Source organism: Belonocnema kinseyi, chromosome 8, assembly GCF_010883055.1.
Source record: "Belonocnema kinseyi isolate 2016_QV_RU_SX_M_011 chromosome 8, B_treatae_v1, whole genome shotgun sequence".
In the NCBI taxonomy this organism is placed as follows: domain Eukaryota; kingdom Metazoa; phylum Arthropoda; class Insecta; order Hymenoptera; family Cynipidae; genus Belonocnema; species Belonocnema kinseyi.
Window position 1 is genome coordinate 34,568,305 of NC_046664.1, and position 16,413 is coordinate 34,584,717.

The 16,413-nt window shown below is 28.2% G+C and overlaps 1 protein-coding gene across 2 annotated transcripts in view; it reads left to right on the plus strand.

Moving 5' to 3' along the window:
* Positions 1-16,413, plus strand: part of LOC117178991 — a 292,457-nt gene that overhangs the window by 227,734 nt on the left and 48,310 nt on the right. For both annotated transcript variants that reach the window (XM_033370592.1, XM_033370593.1), the window contains one exon: positions 8,837-9,087. In XM_033370592.1, the coding sequence (XP_033226483.1) occupies positions 8,837-9,087 (251 nt within the window). The remainder of the gene's footprint in view (positions 1-8,836; positions 9,088-16,413) is intronic.

The window sequence follows — 16,413 nt, forward strand, 5'->3', positions numbered from 1 at the left end:
GTAGTGCTAGAGATAGTGGCAATAATGTAAGGCAAAAGAGGAGTGGGTTCATGGTGTCGCCCTGAAAGACACCTCTCTGAAACGTGACCTTGTTAGTTGTCATATATATATATATTTACAACTTTTCAAAAATATTAGAATATGTTAACTTTTTACTTCGGAAATCTAAATTTGTAGTCAAAAAATTATTAGATTTAAAGAAAGATGTTTTAAATTTTTGCCGGAAATCTCGACATAGATATTAAAGAAGATTTACAATTTTGTAACAATTTAAACTTATGTTAACGTTTTTCACCAGAAGTCGGTGTCTTTAAAACAAAAATCATTAAATTTCAAAGAATGGATTTACATTTACAAAGTGGAACGATTTTTTGTTATTTTATGTTAATGTTTTTCGTCGAAAATTTATATTTTTAATTAAAAAAATCATTATTAAGTGAAAGATTTAAAATTTCGCTCAAACCTAAACACTCTTAAATTAGAAGTTAATTTATTTTTATTTAAAGTCGTTTGAAATAAATAATTGTTCCATTTTTTATTTTTAAGTCTGTAAATTGTTTGGTTCTGAACAAATTTAGAATCGTTTTGTAAAATGAATTATTGATCCATTTTTAATACGCAAACTACAGTTTAATTTAAAAAAATCATAAATTGATTTATTTTTACAGTTGATCAACTTGTAACATTTAAAAAAATCAACTTTAAATGCTTTTAATTGGTTTTTAAGTGATCAGATTTCTAAAACTGCATTTGAAATTCTTCAAATTGGAAATATACGTCTAAATATGGATTTTTTTAAACTGAAGGATTTCAGAAATACGCATTTTTAAACTGAATGATTTCATAATTTAAAATATTATATGTATGATATTAATTTATGATATTTCAAAAGATTGAATATATTTTTCTTACAAAAATTCTAAAGTTCCCGAACAAAAGATAAATTTAGTGTAATTTCCGGGTCTCAAAAATATTAGTTCATTTCCCGGTCCAGCGGTAACTGGTTTAAAATTATTAATTTTAGGGTAAAGAATTCAAAATTCAAAAAGGTCGACAGAATGCAGTTTTCGAATATATTTTTTTCCGGTTTTTGTGAACATCAAAGTAATTATGTGTTCTGACCAATATTTAATCAGAAGTTTGAATTTCTTCAAATTTTAGTTTTTATTCATATTAGCACTTATTTTAATAATTCTTATACTATTTTTATCAACGCGTGTAAGGTGGAAGTTTTTTCATATAATTTTTTAAGCTGTTTGCAAAACATTAAAAATTATTTTCTTTTTTAAATGAAGGTTAAACTTATTTGCTCAATCTATATTTTGTCACAAAAATATTAATATTTATGTTTAAAGCGATACATGAAAACTTTAGTGTTTAAATTTGCCGCCATTTTTGATGTACATATAAAAACTTTGTGTCTTAAAGGTACCTTAACCTAAAAATCATTATACAATATAAATATATGAAGACAAATTTATAATAGCTTTATAAAAATCTTAATTTTACAGTCGTTCAGATTTTTTCTTCAGTTTTCAATTCACTTAAAAAATAATGACGAAACCTTTAAACAGGAATAAATGACTAAAATTTAAATTTCGCGCCATTACCAATTAATCATAATCCGGGGAATCCCAACGATTTCGGTGGGAACAGTGGTGTCAAAACGGGGATTTCTCTGGCATGCGCAGTAGTCATTTCTGTGTATGGCTAAGTTATGTAACACCATTTCTCAATTTAAAAATACACGCGAATACTACTGCACATGCCTGAAATATCCTCGTTCTGACGCCACTGTGTAAGAATTCCGCTACACATAACCTCTAATTTTCACTTCATGGCGCCAAATTTAAAACGAATCTTTAAATGTCGCTTTTTGATTAAATTGTAACAAGATTATATTATCTCAATATCGAAATTTTGTTAAAATAAAATCCCAATTTGTTAATTTGGTTTATTTATTTTAATATGTTTTAATAAATACATTATTAAAACAGTTCTCTTAAACGAGGAAGTGATGTCACAATTTTAGCATCATTGTGGCGCGAAATTCAAAACATCAAAACTGAAAGCATAATTATTTTACAATTTTCAAATATATTTCAATTTGTTTTAAAAATTACAAGAACCTTTGACCATGAAATTAAATGACCAGCCGCTTTAAAGAAATAAAAGTTCCCAAAAAGGCTTATTCTCCCATTTTTAAATCCGATCCAGTGTGAACAAAAGAATTAAAGAAAGCGGCGTGAAAATTAGTTAAATTCATTATTTCAAATACGAAAGCACTTCGGTATAAAAACGGAGTTAGTGGCGTAATCCCAATGGCCTACCCATTCAGCAGACGAACGAGTACGGTGTCGCCGATGGGGGTGTGACTAGGGGGTGGGTAAGGGCGAGTAGGAGGGAAATAAGGGTGGGGGTCACAGGAGCTCTATTCAGGGGATTCGGCTCTTCGTGTCTTAGTGGTATGGTGTTACCATGGTAACAGACTATAAGCCGCTTAACACCACCCCTCAAATCCACCCCCGTGTTTCCTCCCTTCGCACGATGGAGAGTCAACTCCCGCTGAAATCCGCTTCTTTGCGTAACCATCCCCACGTAGAAAATCTACTCTCGTCTGGCCGAGCTGCTTTTTAATGCTCGTTTACGTATTTTCCAATAAAATCCACGCCACTTAATGTCTGCCCCTTGGAAAACTAGTTTTCATATATATTCCTGGTTGGTGGTATTCCTCCCTTGAGGAACTAGCGAAATGGCTCTGTTCATGTAAATAAAAAAAAACATTTTATTAGCTCCCTGGCAGGATGTTAAAATTTAATTTCTCTTTTAAAACTTTATAGCGGGTTTATCTACTGCGTGTGGTTGGGAAATGTCATGGAGAATGACAAAGTTAAGGTTTTTTTTTAGTGGCTGGTTTTTAATATGCTTTGAATGGCCTGGTTATTTTCTACTTTGAAGTGGAATTTGTACTATAGAGTGAAACGCTTTTTACGCTCATTGGAAGCCATCATGCATTACGTTTTTTATTTTGAGTACCAACTGGGCTTGAAAATGGGGACAGGGAATTTTCTAAAATAATTATAATTCTGAGATAGAACTGGAAATTTTCATAAATAATTATAATTTTCCATCTAGGTTCTCTTTTAAATGACCATTTAATAACCAATTCAACTATTAACGATATTGTTAAACATTCGTTTTTTATTGAAAATTTATCTTTTGTTTGTTGAAAATTCAATTATTTGGTTGAATTACTATGTTAAAAACTAAGTTTTTTCGTTGATGATTCTTAATTTTTACTAAAAATCATTCGGTTTAAAATCTAACTACTTTCTTTGTTGTTGATATTGAAAACTAATTTTTTGAACCAAAAATGTAATCATTTCTTTTGTGAAAATTTGTTTTACTTAGTTGAACATTCATGTGGTTGTTTTTTTTTTCTTTTAGAAAAACTAAAATTCTTGTTTGCAAATTCATCTTTCTGGTTGAAAATTTAAATATTTTGTTAAATAATCAACTACTTGATTGAAAATTCTTGCATTTTGTTAAACTTTCGTCTTTTTTTTTGTACAAAATTAATAATCTTGCTTGAAAATGCATAATTTTAGTTGAATATTAATCTCTTAGGTTCAAAAATTAAGTATTTCGTAGAAAAATCATCTGTTGTGGCTGTAAATTAATTTACTTTGTATGAAAATGAACAATTTTTTTAAAAGTAATTTTTTGTTTGAAGACTTCATTTTAGTTGAAAATTCATCCAATTAGTTAAAAATTAAACTATTTTGTTGGAAAATCGTTGTTGTTTGGTTGGAAATTTATTTTCAAACTGAAATGTTAAGTATTCCCTAAAGATTTATCCTTTTAGTTGAATATTCGTTTTTTTTTTAAGTTACGAGTAATTTTGTAACTGAAAATTAAACTAATATATTTTGGTTGCCAAGAATAATCTTCCTGGTTGAAAGGTCAACTATTTAGATAAAACTTCATCTATTTTGTTGAAAATTCAACAATTTTCTTATAAAAAGTGATCCAGAGTAATCCTATGCTAATTTAAAAAATAAAAAATTCTCTGTTATCAATGAGAAATCTTTTAAATCCTTTAAAGTGTTTAAAAATCTCTTAAAATAACAAAAATCGTTTTAAGTGATTCATATCTTTTTAACTCTTTTAAATTGGCCGGGAAGAAATCATGGAATGTCCGGGAATTTAAAGTGATCCATTGGGTAAACACTGATTTTTAATTTTACCGACATTGTCTCAATTCTTCGTTCAAAAAATAGTTCCAGAAAAATGGTATAAATGATTTAAAACCCTGTGAATAGGTAGAATGGGTATATATCTTAAAATAAACTGTTTTCTATTGTAATGTTGCCAATATTTTATAATATCAATATATTTCTGTTAAGAGCCTCTTTAAAGTTAAAGGAAATCATGATTTTTATCTAATGTTAAATTGTTTAAGTATCTCAAATCGAAAAACTATAAAAAAGGCAGATAATTTTTTAATCAAAAAAATGTTCTTTTTAGAGGAACCCGCATATTTTCAACTATTCAAATCTTAATTTACAATATTATCTAATTTTAAAAACGCACCCTGCATTAAAGCTTTAAAATTTGAATTTGAATTTTTGAAAACAAGACAATATAATTTTTAGCCAAAAGGGGTGAATTCTTTATAACAAATGTAATAGTTGATATGCCATTCAAATAAAGATTTTAATTTTAAATAAAAAACAGTTGACCTCAACCAAAAAAATGCGAATTTTCAACAAAATATTTGAATCTTCAACCAAAAAGATTATTTTCAACCAAACAGTTTGAAAAATAATGAATTTGGAAGTAGAACAGTGTAACAGAATATTGAAATTTTCTACTCTGTAAGTGTAAGGACTTAGCTTACAAATAAAAAAGGCCTAAAAATTAAAAAGTAAAAAAGTATTTTAGTCATTGAATGCTTTTATTTGAAACTAATTCACATATAGGCGTCCTTGAATTTGGAACCTAATTTATTTTTAAATAATTAAAAGTATGTAAAAATCCTTATATTTATAATAGCCAAATAATACTCCTACAATTTAAGTTTGAAATTCAAACTGAAGATCTCTTAAAAATTTAAGATACCTCCATAAAGTCAAAAATTATCACCATAATTTATGCAATTTTTTGTAGAATTCCGTTTTGTTGAATTTGTGTATACTTGTGCAAATATAAATTTTAAGTCTACAGGATTTTATATTATAAAGAAACTTTTACTCTGTAATCAAAAAAAAAAAAAAAACTTTCGTGGCACTATTTTGCAAAATTTATGCCACTATTGGCACTATTTTTGTTCTCTGAAGTGAGTCTTCTTCTAAAAGAAAAGTGATTCTAATTGTATTTCACAAAGAGTCACAATTGATTCTTTCTCTCTCGTGTTTTCTTATTAAATATTCCCAAATAGAATTAATTAACTAGCCGGAGATGGAAGCGGCACGAATAAGTTGCTAATCGTCCAATTATCTCATCAGATATTTTCCTCGTGGTGCCCAGTAGTCAGCGAAGCCCATCTGCGAATACCAATTAGCCCCGAGTCGATAATTAACTTCTCCCGGGGCGTCAGATATCCGCTTCTCTTCACGGTCGGTTTTCTTCCAGCTCCAGGTCTTCAATTTTCTTCAGATAGAATTATTTTGATTTTTCCTCTTTTTCCTGTTGCCTCTTTTCCCTGATAAGGGTCGTTGCTTAGGGCACCAAGGGGTCACGGGGGAGAAGGTGAGATACAAATGAAAAGAAATAGTGTTCCGGAGAGCACTTTAAGGGACGTGATGAAGACATAAAAGGACTCAGAAAGGGAAAAAAGATATCTGGAGCGAAGGTGGGTACTCTCGTGATGAAGAATTGAATAGAGGGCGCGCAGAACCATCCTCGTAAGATCTGGCATTTTTCCACCCCCTTTCTCTGTTTATTTTCTCATTTCTACTGGCGGACTCTTCCACCCCTAAAAGTGGTCTCCACGGTGCTGAATTCCTCTCCTCTCCCTGTCTTATCCGCAAAAAGAGGATGCCGAGACAATGGGATCCGGATACCGACGTTTCTGTTTTCTGTAAAAAGAATAACGACCCTACTCTACTCTTTTCCAGCTTCCTTTTCTTATAGCGTCAGCGAAATTCAGGGTTCAGGACAGAATCTATTCTTTGCTCAATCGACTTCAAATGTCGACTAACAATTTATGGGATGATGTGTTTGGGTAGAGAGTTTATTGTTTGTCAGTTTATTAACCTTTTTAGTTTTTCTTCAAGACTTCACGAAGAAAATAGATGTTGAAACCTCATATTAGGCGTAAAAATATTTCTACTGAAACATCCAAGATGTTAAAGTTTTCTTCTTCTTTTGCTTCTTCTTTTTCTTCTTATGCGCACCAGTAAATATGTGTCCACACGCCGTACCTCTATCGGCCACTTGATGAAGCTTATAAACCTTTTCGTGAAAAATCCTGTCGACATCTGTTGTTCACTTCATGAAGCTTGTAGTGAAAATTTCGTCTCATATGTAAACTTGTGGAAAAATTACGGTTATTAGATTTTAGTCACATGATAGTAACAATGATGCTGTCAATTGCTTAGATACAGCAGAATCTGATCTTCTCAAAATGAATGATTAATAATAGTTTCCCCTTTTCACTTATTAAAATTAAAAAATCGCCCCAACAATAAAATCGAGGTGTCTGGCCTAATTTTCCCCTTTACTCCCTTTTCTTCAAAGGTTTAAATTTTTGCCAAGAATTATAAACAAGAAACTGAAGGCGTCAGAAGACAAAACGCTTAGAAGGAGATTATTTTGGATGATACAAATTTCGAATATTTCTTAAACGATTTATTTGCTAATTTTGTAGATTTTAAGGGCATGCACGATCGCGTTGAAAAAAGCCAAAATTCTCTAAAAACAGGATATATACAAGGAGATTTTTTACAAAATTAAGAAACAAATTCTTAGAAATAAAATCGATTCAGGTATTGTTTTCAATTCAAATTGAAAGGCTTCCAATTCCTGAAATTTTGTTTGAAAATGTCGTGTTTTCAATAAGATGGATACATTTTTAACGAAATAGTTGAATTTTCAACAAAAATCAAACAGATTTTAATTTTCAATCACGAAAAGTTGAATTTTCTACCAAATGTTTAGATTTTCAGGTGAAAAAACTAATTTTTTACAAAACAGCTTAATATTCAACCATAAAGTCATTTTGAACCATATAGTTGATATTTAAATTAAAAAATATTTTATTTCTAAATAAAAAATAAAACCCATATTTAACCAAAAAGGCGAGTTGTCAACAAAATAGGTACATTTTCAACGAAATAGACCAATTTTCCACTAAAATTATCAATCTTTAACAACAAAAATGGAATTTTTTATAAAGTAGTATTTTAATAACGTAGTTTAATTTTCAAACAATAAACATGAATTGTTACCGAAAAATGTAACAATTGATATTTCAACCAAAGAGGGACATTTTCAAACAAACAAGACGAATTTTCAACGAAAGAGTTGAATTTTTACCAAAAACGACTTTTCAGCCAAGAAAAAAGAAAAATCTGAGCTTTGTTGAATTTTCAATCTAAAATATTTGTTTTTTCTTATTGGATTATTTTGAGGTAGTTTTCGTGTTATAAATCATGTGTGAAAAAAAAAGTTTTCTATGATTTTAAGAATCGAAATGATATTATCAATCATGACTTTTGAATTAAGAAAGATTTTTTTTATGAAAAATGTGTAAAACATTCGAAAAATAATAATTTTATTAATTCTTTTTGTAAATGATTTTTTTTACTGTCCCTTCTTACGAATTTTTAAAAGGTATTCGAATCTTAGTTTATCCTTGATCTTTTTTCCGGGGGACACCTACTTTACAATTCTGCTATTTCAAAAATTGAAAATAAGTAAATAATCCTAACATATATTAATTTGTTCCAAACATTTTTTTTACATTTTTTTAAGATTTCAGCTACAGAAAAATTGACTTTCAAAGTGTAAACAATTTAATTGTAAAGAATGTTTTCCTCGAACAATGAAGCTATCGTTAATTTAAATTCAACTATTTTCCAAAAGTTGGTACGAAGCAGTTATCTTGATTCTTAAAGTCACAGAAAAACGTTTTTTTCCTTTAGAGATTTAATTTTTGGAACGTGAAAAAAGGGGAAATATTGGGAAATAGGGAAAAGACTGTGAAGTCTGTGATAAATAAATTGGAATTTAGAATTATTTTTAATACTCTCAAAATATTTAATAAAATACTTAAAATAGCGTGTCAGGGAAAATGTTAGTTGTGCGGTTTTAAAAACAAAATTTTGGAAATCAAAAATTATTTGCAAAAAAGTATATGGTTTAGTTTTACATTATACTCATTTTTTACCAGACATTAAAAAAGGTTTTTAAACAGTAATTTTCGTGTTTTTCAAGTTGCGTTCTTCCAACTAGCTTAGAAAAATACTTTGAACATATCAGGGTTCAATACTGTAGATAATATGTACAATAAAAAAAATTGACGTGAATAAGAAATCAAAATTTAACTATTTATAAAAATAAATAGGAAATAATTCAAACGTCAGCATTTTTAAATTCTGCTGTTTATGTATTTTTGAATCTTTGATCTTTTTAAATTTTCAACCAATCTTTCAAAGCTATCCAAAAAATTTCAAACACGTTAATGACTAGGAAATTTGTTCAAGTACTGAACCACTGTAATCCCTAGAATTAAGATTAAATCTGTGGTTGTTATTAATTGTGAATTTTGAACGATTATTTTCTTGCTTGATTTAAAAAAATGTTAATGATGTTTTTATTTTTTGCGTTTTAGGTCTTCAACCTGCAAGCACCAAAGCTCAACCGGCCTCGATCGGAAAGTCTCACAGACCGAGTACCGGCGTTCTACCTCAGGGTCACACTCCAGGACCAGGTCCAGGAAGCCAGCAAAATAGTAGAAGCTTCGCAGCAGCACTGAGAAATTTGGCTAAACAGGCCGGACCTGCACCTCAGGAAGAGGAGCCGCGAGCTAGTCCCAAAAACCGCGCGCCACCTCCTCTTGTCCGAGGACCCTCTCCTGCAAAGGTTAGTATTAATAAAAAAAAAAATCTGCCCTCTGCACAGGCACATTCTCAACGCACGCTTCGCGCTCGATAAAGGACTCTACAATACAGCAATTCGCATGCAGTTTGCTGACGCGCTTTAGCCTATATGACTCTCTACACATGCCTGTTCAAAGAGGAGAAATTCCAGGAATTTTCCTCCTCCAGTCTCCACTCCCTGTTATACTTTTCGAGAGTGACCAACAGTCGCGCTCTCTCGACTGAGCAGAGAGAAGTGGTGGTGGAAATGCATCATACAGGCTTTAAGTCAATTTCTCCTAGCCGGAACAGGCATGCTCTACAATGAAATAGTTTATTGAATCTTTTTAATCGGATTTGACTTACCTTTTTGTTCAAAACCTAAAAAACCTCATTTAGAAACTCATTATCTCGAGAGTAAATTTTTATTTGGTATTTAAACGGAAGATTACACTTTTGTCGCAATCCGCAGCCTAGCATGTTCTAATTTTCGGTCAGTATCAGCTGATGCGTCTATTTTCTTGAAAAAGGATAATTGTTTCAAATCAAATTTTTTTTGACTTGCAGTAGAAACATTGCATCTCTGTAGTGAGCTTTTGTCTGATCTTTTAATGGTGATTTCGATTTTACAGAATTTTATTTTATTTAGTTGTTTATCTGTTTCTGTACTGCCACCCTTCAATATAAGAATTCTTCAATTTTTAAACGAAGCTTGAATTCATTAATTTTGGTAGTTTCCAATCAGGAAGCATATAATTTTAAAACTGTTTAGATTAATTGAACTTTAGGGGTTTAAATTATTTCTCGCAGTATTTAAAATTCTGCAATTTTTGACGGTGAAAATGATAGTGATTTATTTTAACAGAAATCGCAATCAAAAAATTTTGCATTTTCAACCTAAAAAGATGCAATCTTAACGAAAAATGATTTTTTAAATAGTTCAATCATCAGCCAAAACAGTTTTTTTTTTATTTAGTTTGTAACAAAAAGTTAATATTCTGCCAAGAATTACGAAGTTAATTTTTAACGGAAAAAGACTAATTAAAAAAGAAACAAATTTCTACAGAAAGAGATGAATGTTTAAACTATAGATGAATGATTGACAAAGTAGTTGAATTTTCGACAAAGAAAATTTGTTTAGCGAAGAAAGAAAACAAAAGTCAAATTTTTGAATTTTTGTGCCGAAAAGAGTAACTTTCAATAAAATATATAAATTTTCCACCAAAAAGTTAAATTTTCTACCAAATTGTTGAAATTTCGTGCCGAATGTACGAATTTTCAACGCAAAACAGTTTATTTTTGAATAAAAAAAGTCAATTTTCAACAAAAAATTGTTTCGAAGTTCGAATAAATTGTTTAAAGTTTCGAATAAAAAATACGAATTCTCTACAAAACAGTTGAATTTCTAACAAAAAAAGTTTATTTTGAACAAAAATCCAATTTTCAACAAAAAAGTTCATTTTTAACAGAAACATAATTATTTTTAATGAAAAAAGGTTCAATTCCTACAAAAATAAAGAAGAAAGAAAATTTTTTTTTCAAAAAGAAAAAAAGATAATGAAGAAAGAAAAATAATTTAAATCGGTTTCTTAAATTTGCAAGCCACAAAGACGAATTTTTAACAAAATAATTCAATTTTTAACCAAATAATAAAATGTGTAGCCAAACATTTAATAGTAGACTTTTCACAAAAGAAGAATGAACTTTAAAACAAAAATAGGTATATTTTCTTATTCGGTTTTTTTAATACACTTCGCCTTTAAGTGGTAAAATGATATATTTTTCATTTATTAATTTAAATTCATTTCGGATTTTCAAATATTTCAATAAACATATTATGTGTTTTAATGAACGCAATTTGTTTCATTATTTATTATTTATTATTAAATGTATTATTATGAATAATTAATAATTATATTATTATTATTATTATTTATTATCATATGTTATTTCAAGTTCAAAAAACGAACCTTGTTAAAAATAATTTTTAAAATCGAGAAAAATATGCTAATGTTAACTAATTTTGGAAAATTACTTGAGGTGGACTTTTGAAATAAATATTTCGGGTTTGCTTTATTGGACAATAACTAGTTGGAGTTAGAGTTTGAGAGTTAGAGTTTAACTCTTGTATTTTATTTATTAAAAATTCTCTGCGAATTTCATTGGTACGTTTTTATTTTAAAACATTTATTTGTGAAGACCTATTGATTACAAAAATAACGATTTTATAATCCCTAAATAAAAGTTTTTTAATAAAAATGTACCAATGAGATATTCAGAGAAATAATAATTCATAGTTAAATAATAGTTGTAACTACTACCTTAAGTGAGAGAGAACAAATTTAAAGCCTACAAACTATTGTTGAATAAACAATGAAAATTGTGAAATATTTATTTATAAAGTTCAACTCGAGTTCTTTTCCAAAACTAGTTATAATTAACAATAAAGGATTTTCCTTGATCTTATAAATTATTTTTAATAACTTTTATTTTTCAGCTTAAAGTAACTTTAGTTCATGTTTAATTTAAAAAAAAAGTATAATAAAAATTCCCTTTTCCTCTTAAATCTTAAGCTAAATTTCATGACAATAGTTATGACGAAAAGCAATTTTTTTGATTAATTCAATCAATTAATTTAATTGATTTACAATGTATAATTTTAGTTAATTTTTTTTAAACTTAAAAAATTGTTAAACGACCATTTTTTAAACTCTGCAAAATAAAAAAAATGTCCTAAAATCTTCCAGAAAATAACTTCAAATTTTCTTAAAAATTTAAAGCATATTGTTTGATTTTCTAAAAAGCTTTCCAAATTCATAAAAAGCTTCTTTTTTACAAAATTGTAAAAAAAATCTACAATTTTTTCCAAATTTTCACAATTTTCAATTTAACCGTTATTTTTTAATCTTTCTAAGATATCTAAACGTTCTAAATGTCTTTTAAATTTTTTTAAAGACTTCCAGATTCTTTTTTGAAAAATTTTTGCAAATACTTTGAAATCTTTCAGAACACAATCCTAAAGTTAATTTAAAAAAAAAATCATTTAACATTTTTCTGGGAATCTAAACAACATTTTTTCATTCTCTTGAAACCTTTCGTAATTTGAATTCAGCTTCCTTTTTCAAAGACATAAAAAATCTACATTTAAAAAAATGAAGTCTTTCACAAGTTAAAAATTAACTTTGAATTGTTTGAATACTTTGAAATATTTATTAAGCATAGCAGAATTTTCGTTGTTGTAATTTTCTAATTCTCATACAATTTTCTTTTAGATTCCTTGTTTTAAAATAAAGAAATGATTTGAAATTTAACCATGAATCTTGAGACAATTTTACTTCTACACATAAAATTAACAAATTAATCTGAAAAAAAATTGTTTAAAAATCTTTCAGATTCTTTTTCGACATATTTTACAATCCTCAAAACTTGAAATTAACCTTTTCAAATAAAATCTGAATAATTTTGAATTTTTCCAAAATCTTATTGTCCGTGTGGTACAAAATTTCACCTTCAAAAAGCTTTTTTCTATTATATTACAGACATCGAAACCTGTAAAATTATTTATATCGTCAGTCAATCATTCTTGAAAATACATAATAAATCATTTTTAAATAAAATAAACATTCATTGATCATTCTTTTCTGTAGTTTCGATTATAATAATTACGATCAATAATTAAAAATCTGCATGTCCTGATAGGCGAGAATACATCAATGTAATATGAATAACATAGCAATTTGCAAATTATTTTGAAAACTTAGTTCCTATGATGCGATTTATTTTTTAGAATAAGACCCTTAAGTTCATGTTTAATTTAAAACCAAGTATAACCAAAATTTCCTTTTCGTCTTAAATCATAAACTAAATATTATGAAAAGAGTTATGTCGAAAAGCAAATTTTAAAACAAATTCATTAAAATGAATTATTACTATATTAAATAATGCCGATTATCCACAGTCAATATTAACAATAAAATAATATTTTTAAAAAGGGCAAAACTTTAAAATATGAAGATATATCTATATTTTTTATATGTAACAACGTTGCCAAAAATCTTCAGTTTGATATAATCCCTTAAAATAGCTTTTGTCATTCTTTAACAATATCTTGATCATTTGGTGCTTTGTAAAATTGAATTTTATTAGCTTTGTCCTGTTCCTGATTACTTTGTAATCCCGATTTACAATCAAAATAACACACTTCACCAATTTTGTTCGAAATTTCAATACTGTGGATATATGATCTAAAAGCAGTTTCTTCAGTTTTTTTTTCACTTAGAAAATGAAAAATGTTGCAAACATTACTCAAAAACTCAACGATTATTTAACACTATTAGTAAACTACTTTGACGGTGTTATTTTATTTATTAAATTCAACATTATTATTTTACCAAAGATCTTTGATTTTGCCATGCATTTGCAACGATCATAGGCCAACTGCATAGCTGGCGCCACCACACGGCCATCGTCAACACATAGTACAATTTCAACTCAGAGTTCCAGGGGGCTGTTTGAAATTTGCTATTTACTTAAATAAATGTGAATTATGTTTTTTTATTATTATTATTTCGTAAACATCTCTACAATAATAATTGAAATTACTGAAATACCGTGGATTGATTTCGTTTGGAACCATTGGTTTTAAAAACCTGGAACTTATAAAAAATTCTGATATCGGGATTCGTCTTATTCCACCATGAGAATAACTCTTTCTATTTATTTTATACAAATTAAATAACTCAAAGTCGATCCTCCAGACGCTGAATTTTCTGACATCACAGCGGAAAATTAATGAGAATTAGGGAACGTCGAGGATCGACTTCTGAAAACCGGGAGCGCAATGAACCGGGAAACGGAAGTTGGTGATTCGGAAAAGGAGATGGATCCTCCCGGCTTGAATCTTCTCAAAATGAAAAAGAAGCCCGTCGAACCGGAAGGGAAAATAGCTCAGTTGCGATAATCGGAAGATCAAAGCGCCAGGATCCTTGGGTCCGCTCTCTCTGTGCTTCTTGTAATAAGGTGATCCATCCACCTTCATCCAGACTGGAGATACGTCCGTACTGCCAATTTCCATTGCAAAATCGCCCAGACGGAAATATTACCAGTTTGGTGCATGGATGCTTCGTTCAGACTACATACTCTTTCCCTTGTTCTTCTATTTTCCCTTAAAAAAAAAAGAATTACTTTTTTTTTATCCTATTTTCAAGAAACATCCCCTTTTTCTCGTTTTTTTTCGCTTAAATGCGAATTGAATGAAGAGAACACAATAAAATAATCGAATTCTTTTTCGTCTATTTGGTTGAAAAATTTACTATTGAATTTCACGTTTAAAATTCATCTCTTTTGATTAAAAATTCTACTATTTGGTTGAAATTTCAACTGTTTTGGTTGCAAATGCAACTACTTGGTTGAAAGTTTAATGACTTTGTTGAAAATTGATTTTTATGATTGAAGATTCATCTCTTTGGTTGAAAATTTAACTATTTTAACCCTAGAACAACCGAGGTTGGTCATTTTGTGGTGGTTCAATTTTATAGTGACTAATTTTATTACCACGATATTTTATTTATACCTCAGAAAACTTCGGTTTTTCTAGTGTCAGTGAAAACTTGTTTTATTTTTAGTTAAAAATTAACTTTTTAACTGAAAATTATTTTTTTTATTGAAAATTTAAACTAATATATTTTTGCATAAACATTGATCTTTTTTAGTTTTAAATTTAAGTATGTGGTCGAAAATTCATCTATTTCGTTGATAATTCATATTTTTTGTTGAAAATTAATCTGTTGTTTAAAAAATCAAAGTTTTTGTGAAAAATTCAACTATCTGCTTGACAGTTAAACTATTCCGTTAAAAATTATTTTTTTTCGTTGGAGATCCATGTCTTTGGTTGTAAATTGAACTATTTCAAAGAAAATTCATTTGTTTTTTTAAATTTTTGGTTGCAAATTAATTTTGTAACTAATAATTAATTTTTTTATTGAAATTTTAAACTATTCTATTTTTGGATAAACATTGATTTTTTTAGTTTGAAATTCAACCATTTGCTTGCAAATTTATCTTCTTTTAGTTTAAAGTTCCAGTACGTGGTCGAAAATTCATCTCTTTTGTTGATAATTCATATTTTTTGTTGAAAATTAATCTTTTGTTTAAAAAATCTAACTTTTTGGTAGAAAACTCAACTACGCGCTTGACCGTTAAAGTATTGTTAAAAATTAATTTTTTTGTTGGAGATCCATGTCGTCGGTTATAAATTTAACTATTTCAAAGAAAATTAGTTTTTTTTATTTTTTGGTTGAAAATTAATTTTTTAACTGATAATTAATTTTTTCAACTGGTAATTCAACTATTCCCTTTTTGAATCATCTTTTTTGTTGAAAATTAATCTTCTTGTTTGAAAAAGCAACTTTGGTGTCAAAAATTCAACTAATTGGTTACAAGGTAAACTGCTTTTTTAAAACTTAATTTTTTTGGTTGAGGATTCATATATTCGGTTGAAACTTGGAATATTTTAATGAAAATTCGCTTTGTTTTTGGTGGAAAATTTATTTTTCTAACTGAAAATTTCACTATGTAATTTTTGGTTTGTTCATTTATCTTTTTTAATTTAAAATTCAAATATTTGTTTAAAAATCCATCTTTTTTAGTTGGAAATTCAAATACTTGGTTGAAAATTCTTGTATTTTGTCGATATTTTATATTTTTTGGTAACACACACAACAACTTCCTTATTCTGTTGAAAATTTAATTATTTGGTTAAAAAGTTAAACTTTTTGTTTAAAAATTCAACTATTTTGTTGAACTATACTTTAGATGGATTGAAAATTGGTTGAAAACTACTATTTTGTTGAATTGAAAGTTCATCTTCTTTGGTTGAAAATAAACTATTTTTGTTGAAAATTCGACTGCAAAAATTCCTCTTTTCGACTTGAATATTCAACTTTTTTTTAATTCATCTCTACATCATTTGAACTACTTCATTCAAAATTCATATTTTCGGTTGAAGATTTATCCTTTGGCTTAAAAAATTCAAGGAATTGGTTGAAATTTCCCCTTCTTTTGAAATAATTTTGGGTTGTTCTTTATGAAACTTACTCTCGAATGTCGCCCAAGAAATACGACTCATAATATTATGCATTTTGCATTTATTAACGACTACGCCAGAAACAACTTGTCCCAGAATATTAGCAAATCTTCCATAAAAATATAAGAACGGAAGGCAGTAAGTGATAAACACTCAAGATAACTGCCTCTCACTTGGAAGAATTTACATAAAAAAATGGAAAAGCTTAATTTGGTGCAGATATTTGAGACTCTTTATTTCTCTAAA